This window comes from Dryobates pubescens, chromosome 1 (assembly GCF_014839835.1).
Source record: "Dryobates pubescens isolate bDryPub1 chromosome 1, bDryPub1.pri, whole genome shotgun sequence".
Lineage (NCBI taxonomy): Eukaryota > Metazoa > Chordata > Aves > Piciformes > Picidae > Dryobates > Dryobates pubescens.
The window spans coordinates 58,907,376-58,934,131 of record NC_071612.1 but is presented as its reverse complement, the minus strand read 5'-3'; the positions used below and the strand labels follow the sequence as shown (position 1 = coordinate 58,934,131).

General features: G+C 48.5%; 1 protein-coding gene across 1 annotated transcript in view; it reads left to right on the top strand.

Annotated features, from left to right (window-relative positions):
- Window positions 1-394: 394 nt before the first annotated feature.
- LOC104296548 (nuclear pore membrane glycoprotein 210) overlaps window positions 395-26,756 on the top strand; it is a 90,796-nt gene continuing 64,434 nt past the window's right edge. The window contains exons 1-8 of the mRNA XM_054176577.1: window positions 395-555; window positions 11,117-11,253; window positions 14,762-14,893; window positions 19,851-19,947; window positions 21,741-21,891; window positions 23,658-23,790; window positions 25,247-25,405; window positions 26,476-26,544. Coding sequence (XP_054032552.1) covers window positions 395-555; window positions 11,117-11,253; window positions 14,762-14,893; window positions 19,851-19,947; window positions 21,741-21,891; window positions 23,658-23,790; window positions 25,247-25,405; window positions 26,476-26,544 — 1,039 coding nt within the window. The remainder of the gene's footprint in view (window positions 556-11,116; window positions 11,254-14,761; window positions 14,894-19,850; window positions 19,948-21,740; window positions 21,892-23,657; window positions 23,791-25,246; window positions 25,406-26,475; window positions 26,545-26,756) is intronic.

The following is a 26,756-nucleotide window of genomic DNA, read 5'->3' as shown; positions in this document are numbered from 1 at the left end:
GCATCTAGACCACAAGCATCAGGCTCATCCTTTCAGTCGGCCTGAAGAAAATCCACCTCCCTCCCCAGCAGCTCAAGCCCTTTCCACCGCCATGTGGAGCCCTTTCAGCCGCCCAAACCTGCAGCAGTTGGCCTTGGAGGCCGGCCCGGGCCGGAACCTGCCCTGGCCTCAACCGCTGCTGCGGTTCCCTGCGCTTGGCGCCACTGGAAATCACCTCGGAGAAGGCGGCGGCGGCGGCGGCGGGCAGGGCAGGGCAGGGCAGGCCCAGCCCTCTGCGCGCCCCCTCCGCCCCCCGGGCGGCCTGTCCCGCGCTGACGTCCCTGGGCGCGCAGCGCACAGCCGCCCGCAGCCGCCGTTAGCCGCCCGCAGCCGAGGCAGTTGCTCGCTGCGGAGTATGGCTCCCCCTGTGCTTCAGGCGCTGCCTCTTCTACTCCTTCTCTTTAACTTCCACTTCACCGTCACCTCTAAGCTCAACATCCCCAAGGTGCTGCTGCCCTTCACCCGCGGCACCCGCGTCAACTTCACGCTGGAGGCCAGCGAGGGTTGCTACCGATGGTGAGTGCAGGTGCCGCCGCCTTGGCCGCCTTTGTCCGCCACTTCTCCCTCTCCCCGCCGCCCCCGCCGCCCGGAGAAGGCACCTGCGGCTGTGGCTCAGCCCGCGACGGAAACACCGCGACCCGGCGGGGCCTGATGGCTCCCCTCCCGGCGGCCCTGCTCCTGGGGGCAGCCGGCAGCGCCAGGCCTCCCCTCGGGGTTTCACGTTACCCTGGGTGCTTTGCGGAGTGGCACAGCGGAGAATCCCTGAGGGCAAAGATGGGGCTTTACGAACCAGCGCCGTGTTTTTGCCTGCAGCGGGGGTTGAACCTCCTGGAGAGGGATTCTGGCTGGAGACCGGCGCTGGAAAGGCCCTGAGGAGAAAGTTCTGGCTGTGGGAGGTCTTCCCGCCATGGCGGGAACGGCCTTGTGTGCACCTCGCGCCCCACGTGTGCCCAGTTTGCTGCCCCACATGCCACACCGTGCCCACCTTGGCTCTCCACACGTGCATCCTGCCTCCACACACGTCCCATGTGTTCCCCCTGCTGCCTCCTGCACCCTTAGTGGCACCCCACATGCCCTGGGTGACCCACATGTGCTTTCCCCAGGTGTGTAAGGACAGCAGCCAGGGCTCACATGTGTGCTGCTGGTGTGCAAATGCCCCATCCCTTGCTGTGATCAGGGGTGAAAGACCCACAGCTTTGAGTTTGGAGTATGGACATAAAGGGAGGAGGGCTGTGAGTCTGCTAATGCTGCTCTGAGCATAGGCAACACCGAGCACATCACCTGTGGAACATAAAATGGTATTTCAGAAGGTGATACTTCTGGGTTTCTTCTGGTGGCCTCAGTGCCAAGCATGTGGGATTTTACATTTCTGGCTGTCAGCCCACACCCTGCCTCTCTGGGCTCACAGGAAGCACGTTTGGGTTGTGTTGAGCACCAAGGGCTAAGGGCAAATGCCATGGCGTGTGAGGTTCAGAAACTGTGTCACAGCCTTCGTGTTAAACAAGTGTTACTAAATCCTCATCCTTCACCATCTCAGAATTGCCATGTGGGAAAATAATGAGCAGGAGGTACCCACATGAAAAAAATGTGGCAGCCAAGATGTGTTTAGGATGCTGCTTCCATATGTGCCAGATGGATGTGTATAGCAGCTTTCAGTTGTTATTTTGTGGCTGACAGTGCCTGAAATACCTCTTATAGGGCTGTGTTTTCCTTCTGTATTGGTCTGTTTAGCTGGTGGTCCATCCTTGGGCTGGCTGCAAGCCTTTGATATGTAAGAATTTACACATTTGAGGATGTTTGAGCACGAGAGCAGTAATCAGAGTTTCTCTGAAAGTTGATTGGAAAGGAAGTTGCTGAATGAGCTGCATGTGGTTGTGCAATTTAATTTTTATGTGGAATCTTCTAGTGAAAGTCTCACAGGTATGAATGTTTTCTTCTTTTCCTTACTCTTTAAAAGCAGCTGAGTCTCCAAAAGTGTTTGCTGTGTAGGGGAGTGTGTTCTGTGAAGGTAACCCTCAAACTCATCAAAGCAGTAGTAAGATCTAGGAGGTGTAGACTCTCCTTCCTCTTTAGCCAGGGCACTGCTAGGTGATGCTGGGCTGGTGACAGCCGTTCCTGTGTATGCCAGGTGCTATCCAACTGGCAGAGCTTTGCAAAGCTCACAGATGAAAATAGGTGAGATTGTACTTTAGGGAAATACCAGTTCTGACTCACAGATGTCTCTCTAATGAGGGTGATTTGTAAGCACTTCAGAGAATGTAATATTGGCACCAGTTGCCAGCAATGGGTCATATCCCTCGTTCAGAGAGGCTTTAATGTGCTTTTCCGTCCTGCCCCTCTGCCCTTCAGAGATTAATTTTGGTTACAAATTAAGGAAACTACACCAACTTCATACAAAGTGTGTCCTCATTTGTGTGCTGGGGTTGCAAATGTGTCTTTATTCACTTCTGCTTTGCAGGGGCTGGCAGGATGTGGGTGGTAAAACTCAACGTGTGCTTACAAAACCTTCAGGAGGAAGCAGGAGCTGTGTGTGTGACTTGAGCAGAAGCAGTAATGCTCCTTGTGGGTGCTCACAGCATGTTTGCTAGACTGCATCTCTGTCTCTCGTTCCCGCTAGATCCTTGACCCTGCAGGCCTTGAAAAGTGGGGGATTAGGAAGAAACATCCTTTGGAGGGGCAGGCAGCTCCACAGCCATTTGCTGGCAAGTTTGCTGTTGGAGCTGTCAGTAACAGCCATTACTAGGAGGAGACCACTGAGGAGTTAGGAAGTACCAAATGTAATGACCTTGGAAGCAGCGACTGTGCCTCACCCATGATTTGTAAGATGATGGGTGGCTTTGTAGGCACAAAGCAGGGATCCTGAAGGTCTTTTCCAACCTGAATGTTTCTGTGATTCTGTGGGATTTGGAATGGAACTGGTAAGACTGAGGCCCCTGGTGTCAGGAGAGGGGACTGAGGTTGTGTAACATGGGTGATGCCAGGTTAGTGGTTGTCACAGCATCACCTGTCTTCAAAAGGCATTTCTAAGTATTTGAAGGACTGCATTACACATCTCAGACATTCAGAGTTCATACCTGAGTGCCCAGTTCTGTGAAAAATCAGTCTATGGTGTGCTGTGACCTTATTTCTTTTCCAGTTTCCCTTTCAGACTTCAAGTTTACCTCTGAAAGCAGCAGATTTTGAAGGTGATGGTGGTGGTGTCTGAGAATTCCAGTGGTTCAAAGGGAAAAGGTCAAATTTTATCATCATCCCAGCAGACTGGGAGCGATGATAAAGTTACCAGCATGGCTTTCAAGTGTTTTCTGACTCTGAAGATGCTCATGCCTTCTGGAGTTTGGGTTGCCTTCACAGGGAAACTGGGTTTTGGTGAAAGCTTCGTTTTCAAAGCATACGGTGTTCCCATCTGTAAATATTGGACCTGGTGCTATCTTCTGGGCTAAAGCACAGCCTGTGCCAATATATTTAGCATGTAAAGGACATGTGTATTTATCTTTTCAGTACCTTAATCCTGAAAATACACCTGAAAGAATGAAAGCATTCAGAAGCAGAATTGTCTCCTTGAAACCTGTGACTTAGGAGCTGCCTTCCTGTAACAGCCTTTTAGAGGGGGAAGGGGGAACACAAAACAACCCCCCCCCCAAGCAATACAGCATGATGCAAAGTATTTATAGCAGAAATTATCTGCAGTGTACAAATGTGCTGCCATGCCTGTAACAGTATTTCATCTCTGGTAGAATTGAGATGTGGGGAGGATGGGTGGAAAGTTTAAGCTTCCTGAGACAGTTGTGGGAGCTAAACCAAAGTGAATTTGTACCAGGGACCACTGGAGGTGGAGGTTTAGGTTTTGCTGTGGAGAGGTTACAGATACAGGAAGATGCTCAAAGGTGCTAATGGCCCTATACAGTGTTGCTTGCTGCAAATACAATGAAGGCAAGTTTACTGCCCCCTTAAATAAGAGGGTTTGTGCTGCTAAGGAAGGTCTCTCTGACAAGGTTACATAAAGCTAATTGCTCTTGCAATTAGAGAGGAGCAGGTGGTAGAGTCCTGGAGTGAGAGATTTAGTGGCTTCATGGTGTGAGCTGTGTAAGGCACTGGTACTTTCAGAGACCCCACACCTTCTGGACAGTGCTGCTGGGGCAGTAGTTGGCTGGCAACACCAATTTTCTACCTCCTTATCTTGTCAGAAGGCTGAGGGGAGACTCTACCACTACCTGAGAGGAGGTTGGAGCAAGGTGGGGGTTGTTCCCTTCTTCAAAGACTAGCAGAGGCTGCACAGGGAGGTGGTTGAATTCCCCATCCTGGAGGGGTTTCAAAGATGCAGAGATGTGGTGCTGAGGGACATGGTAGCTAGAAAATGGTTGACTGAATGATCTTGAAGGGCTTTTCCGGCCAAAATGTTTCTGTGATTCTATAATACTGGGTTGCAAATTGGTCTTAGCAGTCCCTGGGCTCTGTGAGGTGGATTCTGTGTTTTAAAAATGTATATTAAATAGTAGGCCTGCTACTTGACTGTGGGACTGACAGTCTCATCTCTGATAACCTGAGGGGTTTGTTGTTTGGTGGATTATCTGTTTAAACATGAGTCTGAAAGCCCCTGCCTGCTTCTTGTGTGAAGCTACTGTTAATGTCCATGTTATGAGGTGACATCCTAAATGGTGCTGGTTATCCCCTGCTATCTTCCTGCCTTCTCTACTTCTCACCTGCTCTCCATTTCCTACTCTCAAGTCCATTTACAGCAGGCAGCAAAATATTTTGTCTCTCTGGGAGCTGCCTGCACTGCTGAGTGTGCTTTCTGCAGTGTGCACTCTCCCAGCACAGGCTCTGGCTCTCACAGGTGCCAGGACAGGCTCAGAATGGGTGGGATGCCCTGGTTGGTAAAGTGAGACAGGCTGTACTGCTCTGTCACCCGAGCACCTTGGCTCAAAACCAGAGCAAGCAGCAGGAGTCTTTGACAGGAGTGTTCTGCCAGAGCTGGAGAGACAAAAGAAACGAGGATGCTTTTTTAATCTTGGCTGGTGGGTCGACCTGCAGCACAGGGTTAGTGCTGAAGAGAGTTTCTGAAATGAGTGTAACCTGCATGGGAGGGAGGGCAGAAAGAGTAGGGACTGTTGTGGTTTGGGGCAGCTTTCATTGCTGAGCACCCATGAAGTCTGTTAAGACTTTTGCTCTCTTTGGGTGTGGGTCTCACCTCAATGATTGAAGCTTTAAGGAGGGTGCCTGCATGTGCGAAGGTTTAACAGAGTGGGTAACTGGAAACAATGCCAAATGTGACATTTGTGGCTTGGAAGCAAAGTGCTGTTTCTTAGTTCTGTTTTCTAATTTGAAGTCAGGCTGAGCTAATTCCAGCCCAGGCTTTCTTTATTGCACTCTCTTAGCTGGAACATGATTGCCACTGGGGTGATGTGCCATTTTCCCTCCTGAAAGGGTACAAAGATAAGGCACTTCTGCTGAAATGCCTTTGGCCACCAGCTGATTTGACAAAATACCCAAGTTCCAGTTGGGCACCTGGCTTGGGTTTTGAGAACAGCCATCACTGGCTTCACTCTGCTTCATTTGGAGGGAATGGGCATGGCAGCCCATCTCCAGCATGAGCAAATGCTTCGTCCTTGGCTCATCCTGTGCTGTGTGATGCTTCCCTTTGCTTTTAAAGCAGTACTAGATGGAAGGTTTGTTTGCTGGTTTTTTTTTTCCTCAGTACAGCAAACACATCCTAGGAGAGGATTGAGTGACAGTAGAAGGGTGATCTGCCACTGTGTTTGGAAAATCCTTAAGAGGGAACTCTGCCAGGTTCCCTCTGTGTTTTCTTTGGAACGGGTTCTGTTCCCCTGCCCTTGGTTCTCTGGGCAATTTGGTTTATCGTACAACTGCAGTTGCCTGGACGCTGCTCTGTCTCTTGTGTTTCTTTGCATTTTTGTAGGTCAACAGTGACCAGAGAGAAGGTACTTCATGTATAGGTCAATCCAGTCCTACCACACTCTGGAAAACCTTTACTATCCACTTTCCCTCTGGCTAAATACGTGCCCAATACAAACGCTAAAAAGATGAGGCTGACCAACAGCTGTGGTGCGTCTCCACAAAGGTGGGGGTTTGGTGGTTCAGTCAGCTCAGTTTAGTCTGAAGAGCTGACCATATCTAAAATGTTGAAGCAAAAGAGTCAAGAGAGTATTGCTGGAGTGAGGGAAAGAGCAATGTTTGCCTGATCTTTAAAGCAGGTGATAAATTAAGTGTAATCCTGGATGTGTTCACATTGATGGCCCAGAACAGTGCAGAGCAGGTTTGGTTAGATCAGGAGATCCAATGCTGGCACGTGGTTCTGTGTCTGAAGATCAGCAATGCATTGGAAACCTGCAAGAGGACTGGTGGTCTTTAATTACTAGTGTCCCTAACTCCTCAGCAAGCAGGATTTTATTCTGAGGGAATTCAATACTGGGACATTTGATAGCACGTCTCCTCCCTCTTCTTTCTAGCGCTTCCTCCCCTGCCCTGCTTTCCTCCAGACGCTGGTATGGGATTTAGAGCCAGTGCCAGGAATGCTGCCCGTGGCTGGCTTCTCAGGATCTAATTTTGACCTGTGACAAGCCTGGCATGCAGTATCCCACACTACTGTGCTGCTGAAGATCTGCTGTAAGTGGAAGGTGATATGAACTGCAGTCCTTGGTGTCATTTAAAGCAGAAGGTTCTTTTTCTTGTCTGTGTAGGAGGCAGTAGTGGCCCCGCTGTGTGCTGTGGTAGAGTAATGCACACACAGCCTGTTTGATTCGTGCCCTACCATCCTTGTGCCTAACCCTGCATCAGATGTAGCTGGAAGCAGAGTGTGCTTTTGATGTTGCCCAGTGGTGCTGAGGGATCCTGAAATCCTTCATCTGTTACGGTGTGCAAATGAGCAGCCATGCAGGTTGGGTTTGGATATGAGCTGGTAGCAAACCAAGCCCTGGGAAAGGCCTGGCTTCAGCTGCTCGGTTCAGGGAGCTTCCTCAGACAGCAGACATCCTATTGCTAATGAACCTCAGCCTGTTTGTATTTTCCAAAGGACAAACTGAGCTGCTATTCTCCCTTCTCTTGGAAACTCTTAGAGGTCAGGAGCTAATCTGAGGCGCCCAGCTCCACTACGAGTTAACCAGCATTCAGCTTGCACAAGGCCAAATTCCTTTGTAGTTGTGGAGTGTCTGTAAGTTTGCAGCTAAAATTTAATGCAAACTTTTTCCTTGTCTTTGTTCCTTCCTTTTCCTACTCTGAGAAATATCCTGACATTAGATTTAGTTTGCCAGCACTGCTGTTGGTGCAGGTTGTAGCAGGTGAGTAATTACACTACACAGCCATGTACTCAAAGACCAACTCCAAACCAGAGTGGAACCCCTGTTGTGTTGCAAACACAATCAATTTCTGACTGTAACAACACAAGCCCCTCAAATTAATTTAAAAAAAATCTCTAAAGACAGAGACTATTAAGCAGTGTAAAGAGCTAAATAATAAGGGTAAAAGTCAATGCCATACATATAATCCTTATTTAAAATGCCTGCGTGTGTCTGAAGTCAGACACACAAGCTCAGCTCCCAAAGCCTGCCAGCCAAGCACAGAGAAAGCCTCACTGGTGGTGAATGCTAACACTATTTAAAAGAACTTGCTGAATGTTGGAAAACTCTTTGGTGGTTGCCTTAGAAGTTACAGACTAACAGGGAAAGAGCTCATTGTTGGTCTGGAACCCCATGCAGAGCTACAGGCTGGGGTCAGAGTGGCTGGAGAGCAGTCAGGCTGAGAGGGACCTGGGGGTGCTGGTTGACGGTAGACTGAACATGAGCCTGCAGTGTGCCCAGGCAGCCAAGAGGGCCAATGGCATCCTGGCCTGCATCACGAACAGTGTGGCCAGCAGGAGCAGGGAGGTCATTCTGCCCCTGTACACTGCACTGGTTAGGCCGCACCTCGAGTACTGTGTCCAGTTCTGGGCCCCTCAGTTTAGGAAGGAGGTTGACTTGCTGGAATGAGTCCAGAGAAGAGCAACAAAGTTGGTGAGGGGCTTAGAACACAAGCCCTACGAGGAGAGGCTGAGGGAGCTGGGGTTGCTTAGCCTGGAGAAGAGGAGACTCAGGGGTGACCTTATTACTCTCTACAACTACCTGAAGGGAGGTTGTAGACAGACGGATGTTGGTCTCTTCTCCCAGGCAGCCAGCACCAGGACAAGAGGACACAGTCTCAGGCTGCGCCAGGGGAGGTTCGGGCTAGATGTTAGGAAAAAGTTCTATACAGAGAGAATGATTGCACATTGGAATGGGCTGCCTGGGGAGGTGGTGGAGTCACCATCACTGGAGGTGTTCAGGAGGAGACTTGATGGGGTGCTTGGTGCCGTGGGTTAGTTGTTTAGGTGGGTTGGATTGGTTGATGGGTTGGATGCGATGATCTTGAAGGTCTCTTCCAACCTGGTTTATGTATGTATTCTAATCCCTGTGTGACACATTTTAGTGTACTACTAAAGGAGAGGATAAATGGAGCAGTGCAGTACAAAAAATACCCTCCTATTTCTGTACAGTGCTTATGGATTGAGAATACAACAAACAACTTTCACCTTTTAAGTTTCTAATTGGGGTTCAAATTGTCCTTTGCATCCTGTTGTGGGGTGCTTTTATCTTGATGGGGTAAAACTTGGCGGGCTCTGAGTTAGCAGTTGCTGCTGTTGTTTCAAAACCCTCTGACAAATCCCACAGCATTGTTTGGAGCTCACCAGTATTAGGAATTAATAATTCAGTGAATTAATGAATTTTGCCCAAGACAAAACTCTCACAGTGCACTCCAGTGTCTGATAAACCTGTGCAGTGCCATCAGCCTGCGCAATGAAAACTCTTCTGCCTGGGCTTTTGTGGCCTTGGGTTGCAAGCTTTTAGGGCTTTGTTGTTCAGACAGTACAGCGTGAGACAGCTTGGACAGTAAAGGTGAAGATTTGGGTAGAGGGAGACCTCATGAAGTTCAACAAGGGCAAGTGTAGAGTCCTGCACCTGGGGAGGAATAACCCTCTGCACCATGACAGGTGAGGGGTTGACCTACTGGGAAGCAGCCCCAAGGAGAAGGACCTGGGAGTGCTGGGGGTCAAGTGCCCCACGAACCAGCAACATGTCCTCATGGCCAAGAAGGATTTGCAGGTTTATTCCTGTAGCTACAACCAGGTTGGTCTGTGTTCACCTGGACTGCAAGTGTCAGCTCTGAGATAACAGAACATCCTGTGATACATAATGGTTTGGAATGGGTACAGTTTTAGTTCACAAGAGATACTGTTCTTCACTATTTTGGGTTGCTTGGTTCTGACAGGAATAAAAGTAGGTAAAACCTGCACCCTGGTGTCAGGCTGAAGCTCCCCTGCAGCTCCACAGTGGGTTAGAGTTTTTTCTACGTGGATCAAAGGCAGGGCTTTCTGAACATTCTCCACTAGAATGTTCTAAATCCATCCAGTTTCACCAGTTGAGGGATCTAGTGCCCAGCTTGGATTGCACTCCCCAGATAATGCACTGTTTTCATCAGAGCTGCTGTCCTCATCTGAGAGAAGCAGTTCCTGAGCAGCTTTGTCATCAGTGCTTTCTTTCATTGTCTAATCCTTCAGAGGGCCCTTGTGAAAGAGCTTTGCCTGGGAATCCCTGAGCAAGCAGCCATGGCTGGCTCAGGCACAGAACTCATGAGCTCAGGCAGGGTGCTGGGCTCTGAGCTGAGTCCAGGCTGGCTGCCTTCCTACTTACTCTGCAGTGACCCCTGCACGGGTGGCCTGAGTGAGGAGCTGTGGACAACAGCTGTCACACAGTTCTCCATAGGGTAGTCAGCAGCTCACCCAGTTCAGAGTGACGTTCAGTGACTATTTGCAGGAGGTATGGCCTACAGGAATTGCTTTGAGCCCTTTATTTTTCAGGCCTCAGATGTGTACTGTTGCTATCTCCAAGCTATCACTTCAAGAGCCTTGATTTTTAGTAACTTTTAAGCTATTTTTTTTTTCCTCATCTGGACTTTCTTGGCACACAGAAAGTGAGAACTGGGCTCCATGTCCACGGTGAGCTTCCCACAAGCTCGTTCCTGGAACAGCTGGCTATAAAGAAACCAAGCAAGTCAGAGCAGGTGCTAACAGATGCAGCAGTTTTAGGCTTCCATGTAGGCTTCCATTTCACCAAAGATGATGATTGGGCTGTCTGTGTTTTACAGTGTTACATACTTCACCTCCACAGACTAAATCCATTACTTTTAAATTTCTTGATTGAAAAAAAACAACCTTGTTTGGTACTGGTTCAGAGCCTTTCATAGCAAACATGTTCTGTGACCAGGGAAAAAAACAGGTTCTCATAGATTGCACTGGCTTGGAAGGGACCCTCACTGGTCATCTCATCCAGCCCCTCTGCAGTCAGCAGGGACACTTCAAACTAGAGCAGGCTACCCAGGGCCATGTAAAGATCTCCAATTGTCCCTGGAGATGGGGCCTCAGCCGCTTCCCTGGGCAACCTGTTCCAGTGTCTCACCACCCTCACTGTGCAGGACTTGCTTCTGATGTCCAACTTAAATCTCCCCTGCTACAGTTTCAAACCATTGCCCCTCATCCTATCCCCACAGCCCTTCTAAACAGTCCCTCCCCAGCCTTCCTGTAGGTCCCCTTCAGATACTGAAATGCCTGGAGCCTCCTCTTCTGCAGGCTCAACAGCTCCAATTATTTCAGCTTATCCTGATGGGGGAGGTGCTCCAGCCCTCTGATCATCTTTGTGACCTCCTCTGGACCCACTCCAGCAGGCCTATGTCCCTCTTGTGCTGGGGGAGTCCCAGAGCTGGACACAGTAGTCAGAAATTTGTTTCAATTTTCTTTTGAAAGTGCAATTCCAAGTGGCAAATGGAGCTTCAGCTAAAATGATTTTCCCTTCTGCTTCAGCATTGTGCATGTGGGTTTGCTTGTTCTAGGCTTTTCCTGAAGGCCTGGAGCAGCTGCTGTAACAGCTCTTGGGGAGGTTGGGTCCTGCCCACGTAGCAAGTGTTGTGTGAATGATTTTGGTGCATTTTAAATACCTTGTTTTTTGTCTAGCAGTAACTGAACTCCTGCTAACACAACCAAACCATCTTGTAGGTCCTCCAGCAGGCCGCAGGTCGCAAGCATAGAGCTGGCAGAGCAGGATGAGCAGCAGTGCTCACAGAAGGCTGTTGTCCAGGCACGGTCCTCAGAGCCCACACGTCAGACAAGTATCATCCTGGCTGAAGACATCAGTAAGTTTGAACTTTTGGAAGCACAACACTGCTTGTTTGTGGGCCTCCTGGCTTCCTGCAGGACGGAAGCAGAGTGCACAGAAGTGCACGAAAGAAGATATTCCCATGCCTGTGCATAGCCATGTTGGACTTGTGTGGTACTTTCAGGCTAGGCCTGTAAAATTCTTTTCCACAGATCTTGAACAGAAAGTAGTAAAATGTAAATAAATCACTGTTGGGTGTAAGAAGGAAAATAATGACAACAATCCCATTGGAGAGAGATTTGCCGTAAGATTTAGTTTGCAAAACGCTCTCTCTCCTCCCCTCCGCTCTGGGAGGTACTTTGTGCTGTGCTGCCTTCTGCTTGACCTTGGCTGCATTGTTTTGGCTAAGTTCTAACGTCTCTCTGCTCTTTTTCGTGTGCCTTTGGTACAGGGGGCAAGTAGGGGAGAAGCTGGTAGCAGCTCCCCTGGTCTTTGACCAGGGGTGTTCCTTGTGCTGTTCATTGCAACACTGGACAGCAACACTCTGTGCTGGGTTAGGAACTGGCTGGAGGGCCGAGCCCAGGGAGTGGTGGTGAAGGGTGCCACATCCAGCTGGCAGCCAGGCACCAGTGGTGTCCCCCAGGGATCAGTGCTGGGCCCCATGCTCTTTAATATTTTCATATCTTCATTGATGATCTGGATGAGGGGGTTGAGTCAGTCATCAGCAAGTTTGCAGATGACACCAAGTTGGGAGCAGATGTTGGTCAGTTAGAGGGCCGAAGGGCTCTGCAGAGGGATCTTGACCGACTGGGCAGATGGGCAGAGTCCGACAGGATGGCATTCAACAAATCCACAACAACCCCATGCAGAGCTACAGGCTGGGGTCAGAGTGGCTGGAGAGCTGCCAAACAGAAAGGGACCTAGAGGTGCTGGTTGACAGCTGCCTAAACATGAGCCAGCAGTGTGCCCAGGTGGCCAAGAAAGCCAATGGCATCCTGGCCTGCATCAAGAATAGTGTGGCCAGCAGGAGCAGGGAAGTCATTGTGCCCCTGTGCTCTGCACTGGTTAGGCCACACCTTGAGTCCTGTGTCCAGTTCTGGGCCCCTCAGTTTAGGAAAGATGTTGAGATGATGGAAGGTGTCTGGAGAAGGGCAACAAAGCTGGGGAGAGGAGGAGGGAGCTGGGGTTGCTTAGCCTGGAGAAGAGAAGGCTCAGGGGAGACCTTATTGCTGTCTACAACTACCTGAAAGGTGGTTGTAGCCAGGAGGGGGTTGGCCTCTTCTCTCAAGCAACCAGCACCAGGACAGGGTCTCAAGCTGCACCAGGGGAGGTTTAGGCTGGAGGTGAGGAGAAAGTTCTTCACAGAGAGAGGTGTTTGCCATTGGGATGTGCTGCCCAGGGCGGTGGTGGAGTCACCATCCCTGGTGGTGTTCAAGAGGGGATTGGATGTGGCACTTGGTGCCATGGTTTAGTCATGAGGTCTTGGGTGATGGGTTGGACTTGATGATCTTTGAAGTCTCTTCCAACCTTGGTGGTTCTGTGATTAATTGTAAATACTTGCAAATACTGTAAACACTGTGTATTTTGTGCATATCCATTGCTTTCCATTGGAGAGTGTAGTTTTGCTTGTAAACACAGCTTTCATTTGCTTCCAACTGAGCTGGTCTGGCAAATTTAATGTTGGGGGGGGGGAATTTTCAACCCACCACAACTTGTCATGGGTGTGGCTTAGAAGTGCTGTTTGCTAAAGGCCTCAGATATGTGTTAATGATATTAATGATACATCCAGGAAATGGGCTAATTCATTAAAATGAAAAGAGGGAGGGGGGGAGGGTCACTGGAAATGATTTTCAGTGCATGTAATGGGAATTCAGGTGCTGTGCATTTAGAAAGCTGGGAATTGCCTTGGTGTCTGTCATGCAGTATACCTGGTGGTTTTATGATGACAGAAGCAAAACCAGGTGGTCAGGTAAATGTCTTGCAGTCACTAAATGGAGATGTAGATAGGGATTTATCATCTGGTCATTAAATTGGGATGGACCTGAGGAGCAGACCACTGGCTGGATAAGGAATTGCCTGGATGGCTGCACTCAGAGAGTTGCAGTAAACAACTCTAGGTCCTAATGAAGACGAGTGACAAGTGACCTCCCTCAGGGGCTGGTGCTGGACCAGTGCTGTTTAACATCTTTGTGGGCAATATGAGCAGTGGAACCGAGTGCTCCCTGAGCAAGATTGGGAGTGGCACCAATCTGTGTGGTCTGATTGGCACACTGTAGGGAAGGGATGGCATCCAGAGGGACCTGGACAAGCTAGAGATGTGGGCTGAAGTCAGTCTCATGAAGTTCAGCTTGGTCTTGCACCTGGGTTGAGAGCAATCCCAAGCACAAATATAGACTGGACAGAGGACAGTGCTGAGAAGAAGGACATGGGGGTGTCAGTTGATGAATCATAGAATGGCCTGGGTTGGAAGGGACCTCCAAAGCTCATCCAGTCTAACCCCCTCTGCAGTCAGCAGGGACATCCTCAACTAGATCAGGCTGCCCAGAGTCCTGTCTAGCCTTGCTTTGAAATCCTCAAATAAGCCATCAGTGGTCACTGGCAGCCCATCAGGCTGCTGTTTGCTGAGCTGCATCCAAAACAGGGAGAGCAGCAGGACAGGGAGGGGATTCTGCTCCTCTGCTCTGATGAGACCTCACATGTAGTACTGTGTTCAGCTCTGGTACCTCCAGCAGAAGGGCATGAAAGTGCTGAAGCTGGCCCACAGGAGGCCACAAAGATGATCAGAGGGCTGGAAAACCTCTGCTATGGACAGACTGGGAGAGTTGGGGCTGCTCAATGTGGAGAAGGCTCCAAGGAGACCTTAGAGCAGCCTCCCAGTACCTGAAGGGGGATAAAGGAGAGCTAGGGAGGGACTTCTGACAAGGGCCTGTAGTGATATGCTGAGGGGCAATGGCTTTGAGCTGGAAGAGGGGAGGCTGAGACTGGAGATTAGGAATAAATTCTTGCCAGTGAGGGTGGGGAGACACTGGAACAGGTTGCCCAGGGAGGTTGTGGATGTCCCCTTCCTGGAGGTTTTCAAGGTGAGGCTGGATGAGGCCTGGAGCACCCTGGGCTGGTGTGAGGTGTCCCTGCCCATGGCAGAAGTGTTGGAATTGGATGATCTTTAAGGTCCTTTCCAACCCAACCCATTTGATGATTCTATGATTTGTGGGGTAAAGTCTTTTAAGGTCTGTGGGACATGAGCCCAGTCTGACAGTTGTACTGTAGAAACTCTTCACAGGTAACACAGACAAAACATCTGTAACTTGGTGTAGACAGAAATCACAATCAAAAGATCATTCTAAAGCTCAATGAGGAAAGGAACTGCTTTTCTTGCTCACTTAGCCATAGTCACCACTGGCTTAGCCAAAGCCATGACCTAGTTTCAGTTCCTGCAGTGTCCTGTGTCATTGGCTCTGTCAGAGGTGTTCTTTGTCTTCTTGGTGCTCTTGATGAGCAGGTTCAGTGTTGCTGATTTCATTTTCTCTTTCTGATGTTTCTTCAAGTGACTGGACAAGTGCTGCGCTGTGATGCTATAGTTGATCTAATTCATGACATCCAGATTGTGTCCACAACAAGAGAGCTCTATCTTGAAGATTCACCACTGGAGCTGAAAATCCAGGCTTTGGACTCAGAAGGTAAGAGATCTGCTTTGAAATTCTTAATTGTCTGATCTGTACACTGGTTTCATTTACAACACAGTTGAATGTTGGAACAGAATTAGCTGTTTGGTTTGGTTTGGTAGACAGAAGAATGATTATAGAATCCTTCAGATTGGATAAGACCTTTAAGCTCATCAAATCAATCCAGTAACCCCGGATTGCCAGGTCACCGTGTCCCCTGGCACCATATCTACATGGCTTTGAAGCCCCTCCAGGGATGGGGGCTCCACCACTGCTCTGGGCAGCCTGTCCCAGGCCTTGACAACCCTTTCAGAGAAAAAAATTGATCCTCATGTCCAACCTAAACCTCCCCCGGTGCAACTTGAGGCCATTTCCTCTCATTCTGTCATGTTTTATTTGGGAGAAGAGACCGACACCCACCTGGCTCCAGCCTCCTTTCAGAGAGCTGTAGAGAGCAATGAGATGTCCCCCCAGCCTCCTTTTCTCCAGACTAAAGAACCCCAGGTCCCTCAGCTGCTCCTCTCCAGACTAGCTTTGTTGCCCTTCTCTTCAATGGCTCCTGGGGAGCTTCTCAGCAACCAACATCCTCAAGTCTCTTTCTTCAGGGCTGCCCTCAACCCACTCTGAACCCAGCCTGGATTTGTGCCTGGGTTGTCCCAACCCAGATTCAGGACCTTGCACTTTGGCTTGTTGGACCTCATGCAGTTGGCACTGGCCCAGTTCTTAAGCCTGTGACATCAACACTCCAACCAAGTGATTTTTAGGACAGCTGCTGGGCTGAAAGGAAATGATATGTAAAGCAGCTCTGAAAGGTTGAATTGTTTGGTTTGGGTAGTTAATGAGCCTGTCCTACTTTTTTTTCTGTGTACAATGAATGCCAAGTTATGTATGGCAATATGTTAATAATCAAAAGTAATTTGGTTTTCTTATGCTATGCATATGGCTGGATTCTTGGCTTGGTATTTCTGCAAAACCTGAAGTGTGCTCAATGGACCAATTAGCCTTGGAAGCCACCCAAGTTAGACTCTGAACAGGAGCAGTGATTCCAATCCCACGAAGAATGTTTAATCTGCATGACTGAAACAACGGCTTGGTATGAAGCTTTGGGACTAAACTTCCCAGTCTAAATTTAGGGAGTCAGGATATGCTCAAAAGCTTTGAGTATCAGCTCATTTTGACCCTAATAACCTTGGGATTTCACAGACTGACAGGTTGCCTTGGGTTGAAAGGTGTCCTCAAAGGTCATCTTGTCTAACCTCCCCTACAGTCAGCAGGGTCACCTCCAGCTAGAGCAAGCTGCCCAGGGCCACAGTAAGTCTGATCTTGAATGTCTCCAGAGCTGGGACCATCTTTGGGATCTATCCTTGGGAGACCTTGGGGAGTACTGTTCCTCATGTCCAATCAAAACTTTCCTTGGTGCAAATTGAGGCCATTTCCTCTTGTCCTATTACCTAGGGAGGAGAGACCAAGCCCACCTGGCTCCAACCTCCTTTCAGGGAGTTGCAGAGAGCAATGAGGTCTCACCTCAGCCTGCTTTTCTCCAAACTAAACAACCCCAGGTCCCTCAGCTGCTCCTCACCAGCCCTGCTCTCCAGACCCTTCATCAGCTTTGCTGGACGTGCTCCAGCCCCTCAATGTCCTTCTTGCACTGAGGGGCCCAAAACTGACCCCGGTACCCAAGGTGTGGCCTCACCAGTGCCTAACACAGGGGGACAATCCCTTCCATAATACAGCTTTGCAAAGCTAAAGCAGGCATCATCAAAGGAAATCAGACTTGAAGCCATGGTAAATAATCCAATCTGAGTCAATTTTAATTAGATTACCCTGTGTATTTAGAGGTTTGTGTTCCAAATCTTATTTGTTTGGGATTTGGAGCTGTCTGCAGTAAGCTGTAGAGAAATGGGAGGAACACCATAGGCTGTGCCTTGTGTCAACTTGTCTTGAAGTGGGTTTGTGGCTTTAAAATGTCATAAACCTTTAAGCATACAAATTCAATAACACCTTTGCTTTGAATCTTGATAAATCTTTACATAAATGTCAAAGAGAGCAACAGAAAGGGAAATAGACATTAAAATATAGTAAATACTGGGATTTCAGTTCCCTGTTCCAGTGGATCACAGTGTCACAGTATAACTAGGGTTGGAAGAGACCCCAAGGATCATCAAGTCCAACCTGTCCCAACAGACCTCACAACTAGACCATGGCACCAAGTGCCACGTCCAATCTCCCCTTGAACACCTCCAGGGATGGTGACTCCACCACCTCCCTGGGCAGCACATCCCAATGACGAACGACTCGCTCAGTGAAGAACTTTCTCCTCACCTCAAGTCTAAACCTCCCCTGGCACAGCTTGAGACTGTGTCCCCTTGTTCTGGTGCTGGTTGCCTGGGAGAAGAGACCAACCCCTTCCTGTCTACAACCACCTTTCAGATAGTTGTAGAGGGCAATGAGGTCTCCCCTGAGCCTCCTCTTCTCCAGGCTAAGCAACCCCATCTCCCTCAGCCTCTCCTCACAGGGCTGTGCTCAAGGCCTCTCCCCAGCCTTGTTGCCCTTCTCTGGACACGTTCAAGTATCTCAATGTCCTTCTTAAACTGAGGGGCCCAGAACTGGACACAGGACTCAAGGTGTGGCCTAACCAATGCAGAGCACAGGGCACAATGACTTCCCTGCTCCTGCTGGCCACACTATTCCTAATACAGGCCAGGATGCCATTGGCCCTCTTGGCCACCTGAGTGCTGCAGTTCAGGGGAAGGCTGGTCCTGGAGAGTATAAAACCATTCAGGTGAGCAGCTGAAATCCTCAGCATTGTACCAGGAAATCATGCTAAACCTTGGCTTTCAGTTTGTGGTTTCTGCTCCTTTTAAACGTTTACAGCTCCTCGTGGTGCACAGTTTCTGCAAGGAAAGTGCTCAACTGAAGTTCTTTTGAGTGAAGAATTATTCCTGCTCTGGGTTCACCATGGTAGTGCTCAAAACCAAAACAGCAGAGGTGGAAAGTGCAGTGCATCAGTGCTGTGAACTCGTGTCCCAGAGGGGATCTCAGATCCCTGTGTTTCAAAATGGAGGTGGTTTGGGTTTTTTTTGATGTGTTACAGTTTGAAGGGGGAACTTTAGCCTCCTCCCTGACTGCAAAGACTGAAAGTAGAAAAAGAAATTATTATAACCATTGGATACAAAAGAAGAATAGTGTTAAGTTCTACATAATTCCTTGGTTTGTTAATGGGCACGTAGAGTAGTGGCAAAGCCAGTTCTTGCTCTCTTTTCTTCTGTCACTTCTGCTTGCACCACCTTTCTCTCTCTCTTGGCCTTGCCAGGGTATCTCTGTTTTGACTACTGTGTTGAGGTAACAGCAAGGAAGGAGGAGGGGAGGAAGTGAATGGTCCCCCTGGATCCATCCAGGGGCCTCTGAAGAGTTTCTGGGTTGTTTATGAAGGGTAAATACATCTCTATGTATTGTACCTCTGGTGTGTATTTGGTACATATTCCTTGCATCTCCTATTTCTAGATTTTAGTTTGCTTGGAAATGTAGCTCCAGTTGCTTCCATCCCCAAAAGAGCTAGTCTGGTGATGTATTTTGGGGGGGTAATTTCAACCCACCACATGATGTCCTGCTAATATCAAATAATCATCCCCTTGACTGCAGCAAAATCTACAGCATGCATAGACCGTGTGTGCTGTAACAGTAGTGAGTGGCTGTTGAAGTGGCAAGACTCAGTGTGCCCCTTAATCTTACTTACTTGCTTCTGATTTGTATATATCTATATAAAAAGCACAAAATCATTTTGCTGCAGTTTCTGTGGTGCACAGTAGATGAAAAATCGTGAAGAGAGAAGGGTCTGTCTGAGGTTTTGTAGCAGGAGTGGGTGATGGGACTCTGCAACAGGTTGCCTAGGGAGGTTGTGGATGTCTTCTCCCTGGAGGTATCATAGTATCATAGGATAGTCAGGGTTGGAAGGGACCACAAGGATCAGCTAGTTCCAACCCCCCTGCCATGGGCAGGGACACTCCACACCAGATCAGCCTGGCCAGAGCCTCATCCAGCCTGGGCTTAAACACCTCCAGAGACGGGGCCTCAACCACCTCCCTGGACAACCCATTCCAGGGCTTCACCACTCTCATGGGAAAGAACTTCCTCCTCAGGTCCAGCCTGAATCTCCCCACCTCCAGCTTCATTCCATTCCCCCTAGTCCTATCACTACCTGATATCCTGAGAAGTCCCTCCCCAGCCTTCTTGGAGCCCCCTTCAGATACTGGAAGGCCACAATTAGGTCACCTGGGAGCCTTCTCTTCTCCAGACTGAACAGCCCCAACTCCCTCAGTCTGTCCTCATAGGAGAGGTGCTCCAGCCCTGCTCATCCTTGTGGCCCTTCTCTGGACACCTTCCAGCACCTCCAGATCCCTCTTGTCCTAGGGGCTCCAGAACTGGAGGCAGTACTGCAGGTGGGGTCTCACCAGAGCTGAGCAGAGGAGGAGAATCCCCTCCCTTGCCCTGCTGGCCACACTTCTCTTGCTGCAGCCCAGGATCTGATTGGCTTTCTGGGCTGAAGCCTTGAGCAACCTGGGCTGGTGGGAGGTGTCCCTGCCTGTGGCAGGGGGTTGGAAGTGGATGATCTTTAAGATCCCTTCCAGGCCAATCCGTTCTATGAATCTATGATTCCAAGCAATTGGTCCAAGGGGAAAAGAGGTGAATATTGGGGGGGGGCTGACAAGTGGTGACACCTGCACCTATCTGGTGAGCTTTGTGCAGAACATCAAGTGGCATATGGTGTTGCTAAACTGTGAGCAGATAAGCCAGTTAACAGAACATCTTACATGTGCCAAAGGCAGATAGTGATTTGTAACACAGTTCTGGCAGTCCATCTTTTTAGGGATGAGAGAAACCTTTACTAGGGAAAAAAAGCCATGGTTTGTGCTCCAGGAGGACTCCATGCTTGTGATTTCTTTTTGGGTTAACCTGCTTGTTTGATTTCCAGGCAACACCTTCAGCTCTTTGGCAGGGTTAGTCTTTGCCTGGACGATAGTCGAGGACACCAAGGCTGACAGGTTCTCGGATGCCCACAATGCCTTACGGTAAGTTCATTCCCATCACCCTCACAACTCTCAACTCCACTGGCCTTGGTGGCCCTCCTCTAGGCACTTCAGTCAACTGATGCCTGAAGTAATAGAATCCTAGAATGATTTGTGTTGGAAGGGAGCTCAGTGATCAGCTAGTACCCACCCTCTGCCGTGGGCAGGGACGCCTCCCACCCAGGTTGCTCTCGGCCTTATCCAGCTTGGCCTTGAACACTGTTGATGCCTCCTCCCCAGAAATCTCCTCTGCAACCTGTCCCAGTGTTTCCCCACCCTCACTGGAAAGAATTTCTTCCTAATCCCACCCTCAGTCTCCTCTTTTCCAGCTCAAAGCCATTGCCCCTCATCCTGTCACTACAAGCCCTTCTAAAAAGTCCCTCCCCAGCTCTCCTGTAGCCCTTTCCTTCAGGTACTGGAAGGCTGCTCAGGTCTCCCTAAAGCCTTCTCTTGTCCAGGCTGTACAGTTCCACCCTCACAGCCTGTCCCTATAGGGGAGATTCTCTCCATCCCTCTGACCATCTTCATGACTGCCTCTGGACCCATTCCAGCACTTCTATGTCCTTCTTGTGCTGGGGGTACCAGCACTGGAGGCAGTGTTCCAGGTGAGGTCTCCCCAGAGCAGAGGGGCAGAATCCCCTCCTTTGTCCTGCTGGTTGCTCTTCTTTTGATGCAGCACTGGACATGGCTGCCTTCTGGGCTGCAAGTGGCTGTTGCTGGCTCATGGTGACACACCCAATTCCTCTTCCTCAAGGCTGTTTTTAAGCCATATATAACCTAGTTTGTATTTGTCCTTGGGACTGCTTCAGGAGTCTTTTTAAAGTGCCTACTCAACAGCTTGATCAATTTATCAGCTGAAGGTGTTAGTGAGCAGCTCGAAGTAGCTCTAATGCAACAGCTAGGAATGAATAGATGTAGTTGCTGATCTTCCTGAAGCATCCTGTGCAATTAAAGATTTATCACTAAGCCTCTAACCTCAGCATTTCAGCAGAGGTATTGCAGTTTTCATTTTGGGTTTGGTTTGTGTTTTTAAGTCCTATTTAATATCAGGAGGGAGCTCTCCCAAGTTGAAGAATTTCAGGTTTCAGTCAACACTTAGTTCTGCTCTTGCAATTACCTTGAATTCAGGTTTTGGGGCCAGGTCTGCCCCAAGTGTTAATATTCATAACTCTTCTCAGTATGACTGGTGATTGCTGATTGCCCTGTGAAAGGGCACAGCAAGCCATCCAGAGGCTGGCAACCCTTAAAACATCTCTCTTTCCATTTCTGTCCCCTCACTAGCCGTTCATGACAAATTCTTTCCTCTCTCTTGTTACATCTCATTGAAATTTCTAACAGCTCCTACAAGTGTCCTGCTTGGCATTTTATCAGAGTCATTTTTTAAATGCAGCCTGGCTTCTTCAGAGAGGTCAAAGTTCCCTTCTGCTTTGTTGAGCTGTTGCTTTTCCAAACACAAGCTTAGGGTCTTTCAACATCAGCTGTTCCACAACAATGTAGAGAGCTTTTGCAGCCTACACTTACTGTGAAGAGCAGAGGGGTGATTACAGGACAACATGTGCAGTCCTCTGATACCTCTTGAAAGCCCACATGTGAGCCTCAAAAGAACTTTTATCAGTCACAGCAATTGGCTGCAGATACCTTGAGGAATGAGTAGAATTTGGATATCTGGTCCCAGGCAGACCTCTTCAGTTTGCTGAAAAGTGAAAGGAGCTGGTAATAGATGCTGGTGTGCTTCCTCTGTGGGTTCACAAAGATGAGTTAACAGGTTTCTGTTCACTTTGTGGTTCACCTTTCAGTATACTCAAGTTCTCGGAATCCACTTACATTCCACCTTCCTATATACTGGAGATGGAAAAAGTTGGCAAGCAGGGGGATACCATTTTGGTGTCTGGAATGAAAACAGGGAGTTCCAAGATAAAAGCAAGAATACAAGAAAGGGTCTATAAGGTAAGAAACTTGCATTCATCTCTCTTTTTATTTGTTTTGTAGCCCAGCGTTACAGGAGTGCTGTCAGCTTGCCCTGCAGACTTCTCCCCAGCATGGAGTATCAGTGCTGCATCTCTGTGCTACTGGGGTGACTGCAGCTCATATCACAAATGATGACAGTGCTGCTCTTGATCACCCTGAAGGGGCTGGAGCTGGGTGCAGTTACCCAACCCAGGATGGTGCTTGTGCCAAGAGATAATTTTGAACCCTTTCTGGCAAAGGGCCCTCTGGCAAAGCAAGCCACTTCAGATACTTCTGCACCATTTTATTACCTCTGATAGTCATTATTTTTTTATATATATATAAAGCAAGAACCATGCTGGATTGGGCATTGTCCCTTCAGCTCCTTGTAAAATAAGCAGCTGGAACACCTCAGGTCTTTTCATCAATCAGTAAATAGCTAGAACAAGGCTTCCTATATTGGCTGCACCTTTGTTCCCTTGTTGTTCTTGGCATGAATGTGTCACCAATGCTTCTTAGTATCTAATTCTACCTCATTAGGTTCTGGGCTCCAAGGAAGGGAAACCTTGGGACCAGGATGTCAGTGCAACAAGAGTATTCAGTCTTTCATTTAATGGAGGTGGAAGTCTTGCCCAGAAATCAGAAAGCTCACCTGTGGCAGGAATAGGAGTAGAACCCAGACTGTATGATTTCAGCTGCAGCATTGATGGTGTTCCAGCTGTTGTGTAGATCCATGCAGCTTCTTACTTTGTAACTTACAGTGACTGATTTTTTTGCTTAACTCTGGTAACAGAGTTGTTTTTTTCTTCTAATAGACTTGATAAAGAGCCAAGAGAGATGTTGTGGGTTCTTCTTAAGGGAACGCTTGGCGTTGTGCTAGCATCAGCTTAATGCTGCACCTTCAACAATCTCCCTATCAAATGGTAGGGGTTTTTCTGAGGCTTCTCCCACCCCTGCAGTCAGAACATGTTGTACATCATGTTTTTGCTTAAAGCAGAATTGCCTGGGACTGTCTAACCCATACCTGTCCCAAGTGTTGTCTCAGTGTTGGTAACAGCAGGCAGCTGGCACAAACACTGTGTGTGTGCTCAGAAGTGTGGCTTTGTTACAGCTCTGCCTAACTGTGCTGCACACTAACTCTACATGCTAATCAGCCTGACTTTTTCTCCTCAGTGCTTGTAGCTTGGTTAGTTTTCTGGTTTGTAGTTTGTTTTTCTGAAGGAGTTTGGAGCTGATAGTGGAAGTGCAATTGAAACACTGTTGTTCTGTTTGCAGTTTTTTATGCCTTCCTGGTTAGCAGTTCCTTTAAAATCTCACTGCTGTCATGCTGCACTTTTTCAGTGAGCATCCCTCCCTGAATGGAATTCACACAATTATCTGTTGCATTGCTAATTTAATAGACCACTGAGTTTGCTGCAGGTTCCACAGTGAAGTTATGATGAATATGGTACTGTGGTTTACAGGAAGGAAAGTAGATGCCTAGATGCTTGACTAGTTGCTGTGCCTCTGCCTCAAGCCTCTCTGTGTTCTCCAGGAAGCTTGATGGATTTCCCTCAGCCTCACACAGGTTGCACAGAGCAGATCTCTAGCAGCATTCTTGTCCCTTACATTTCTCTGCTGTGCCCAAATTTGAGCTGATAATAGCCAATTACAGCAAGTGCTATTTTTCACTTGCAGATTGTGAGTTACTGCTGTGTGGTCTGCTCCAAACAAATGAGCTGCTGTAACTCTGGTTGCTTTTTCTTTTTTCTCCCCTCCATCAATAGAATGTGCATCCTGCAGAAGTCAGATTGCTTATTTTGGAAAACATCCTCTTAAATCCAGCATATGACATTTATCTCCTGGTAGGAACATCGATTCAGTACAGAGTCCAGAAAGTAAAGCAAGGGAAGATCACAGGTTTGGCCTGTTCTCTTTTTTTCAATGCTTTGTGTGAGTTTTTAGCTGCTGAGAACTTTTGAATTGCATTTAAACTGCTTTGTTAAGATTTAATACTATATATTATACATAAAATAGAGACACAGGTACTGTGTAATATACACAGAGCTTATTGATAATGCAGCTGTTTAACTTTTCTGTCCAAACACTGTGTGTGTAAAGGCAGATTAGTCAAGGAGGTGAAGGCAAGGGGAGCTTAGGACAGGAGTCAACACTGTCCTTATAGATGTACTCATGTATTGCACATTGACTGAGGAGCTGTCTGGCTCTCTTAGTTAAATCAAGTTTAGTTCAGTACCTTCTCTAACAGAAGATGACTTCCTGACAAATGGATGTGCTGCACTTCTACAGAGGTGGAATAGAATCATACAATCATAGAATCAATAAGGTTGGAAAAGACCTTAGAGATCATCAAGTCCAAGCTTTTTCTCCATTTGAAAGTGGGGAAGTTTGCAGTTCATAGAATCACAGAATCTTAGGGTTTGGAAGGGACCTTGAAAGGTCATTCAGTCCAAACCCCCTGCTAGAGCAGGATCACCTAGAGCAGATCACACAGGAACACATCCAGGTGGGTTTTGAGTATCTCCAGAGAGGGAGACTCCACAACCTCCTGGGCAGCCTGCTCCAGGGCTCTGTCACCCTCACAGGGAAATAATTCTTCCTCACTTGATGGGGTGCTTGGTGCCATGGGTTAGTTGTTTAGGTGGTGTTGGATTGGTTGATGGGTTGGACGCGATGATCTTGAAGGTCTCTTCCAACCTGGTTTATTCTATGTATGTCTCCATGGCACTTCCTCTGCCTCAGCTTCCACCACTGCCCCTTGTGCTGGCATTGGGCATCACCCAGCAGAGCCTGGCTGCATCATCTGGGCACTCACCCTGCACAGCTTTATCAACAGCAATGAGGTCACCTCTCAGGCTCCTCTTCTCCAAGATATAGAGCCCTCAGGCTCTCCTCAAAAGGAAGATGTTCCACTGCCTTAATCACTGTTGTGGCTCATTTGCTCACAAGGAGCCTATGCTGTTAGTGACTTGACTTTGTTCTTTTTTCCTTTGTATAAACTCAGGAAGAAAAGTGTTCCTGGGCTGATGGGCTGGGCTGGCTTCATCAGCTGGCAGTGCAGAGTGGAGAGGCAGAAGTTCAGTAACTCTTAGAGAGTAATGTGACCCCTTTTGAAGCTGGGAATGAATTGGGTGTTAGGGCTGAAGAGGGGGGTGACAGTAGCTGGAAGCTAGAGGAGCAGCTTGCTTTGTGTGTGTTGATGCAATCACAGAAACCCTGGTTCTCCAAGACAGAAAAACACTGATTTGCAGCCTGCACGAGGCTTCAGCAGAGATGAATCAGCACTAATTAGCAGCATCCAAGCAGTGGCATGCTTGCCCTTGTTGTTTCATGTGTTGTCTTGTTTCCTGTGCAGAGTTAATGATGCCCTCTGATCAGTACAAGCTGTACCTACAGAACCACATCCTCGCTCCTGGGGGAGATCCATCCAGGCCGGTTGCTGAGTTGGACCAGGTGACGTCGGTTGTGACTGCCTTGCAGCAGGGACAAGCTAACCTCATACTTGGCCACAGGAGTATCCTTCCTAGGTGATGCTTTTCCATCCAGATCTTCATGGCAGGGAATAAGCTTTCCACCCTTTGCTGCACAGAAAGATAAAGCTATCCTCATTTGAAAATCTGGAGCCATAGAGAAGAGCGTTGCTCTGAGTTCAGTCGTAGCAGAGCTGTCAGGTGCCTCAACAAGTTCTAAGAAATTAGGTTGGCAAAAAAATCATAGAATCAATGAGGTTGGAAAAGACCTCAAAGATCATCAAGTCCAACCTATTACCTAATACCTCATGACTAACTAAACCATGGATGGCTTCAAGTGCTGTGTCCAATCCTTTTTTGAACACCTCCAGGGATGGTGACTCCACCACCTCCCTGGGCAACACATTCCAATGGCCAATTACTCTTTCTGGGAAGAACTTTCTCCTCACCTCCAGCCTAAACTTCTCCTGGCACAGCTTGAGACTGTGTCCTCTTGTTCTGGTCTGGTTGCCTGGGAGAAGAGACCAACCCCCACCTGGCTACAACCTCCCTTCAGGGAGTTGTAGACAGCAAGGTCTCCCCTGAGCCTCCTCTTCTCCAGGCTAAACAACCCCAGCTCCCTCAGCCTCTCCTCACAGGGCTGTGCTCCAGACCTCTCCCCAGCCTCATTGCCCTTCTCTGGACACGTTCAAGTGTCTCAGTGTCCTTCTTAAACTGAGGGGCCCAGAACTGGACACAGTACTCAAGGTGTGGCCTAACCAGTGCTGAGTCCAGGGCACAATGACTTCCCTGCTCCTGCTGGCCACACTATTCTTGATGGAGGCCAGGATGCCATTGGCCTTTTTGGCCACCTGGGCACACTGCTGGCTCATCAATTAAATCTGGCCTGTTCCCCTCAGTCAGTGTGGAAATGTGATGAGGCTTTATTTGATTCTTCTATTCAGGGTTTTATACTCCCTGAAATGCTCCTTCCCTTTCAGGGTAGTGGCGATAACATTTCTTTCCAGTGTACAGTAACCTTTAAATATCCAAAGAGGCATAAGAAGCCCCAGGAAAGAGCTGATCTTTAGGTGATTTTCAACAAAACTTTTCTGTTCCTTTACTGAGACTTCAGGTATCAGCATGCAGGGGGTTGCCAGGCTGCCAAACAGCACTGTCTACGTTGTAAATCCCAGGCGCTTGGGTTGGTACAGGCTGAAGTTCTCCTGATTGCTTCATATAATTCCTTGGCTTGTTTTTGTGTTGCTGTTTGCCTCTGTGTGTATCCACCCCTCCAGTTTTTGTGGTGCTGTTCATAGAATGGCTTAGGTTGGAAGGGACCTCAGATACCATCTACTCCAACCCTTGACGTGGAGAGGGACACCTCTTGACTAAACCAGGTTGTTCAAGGCCTCA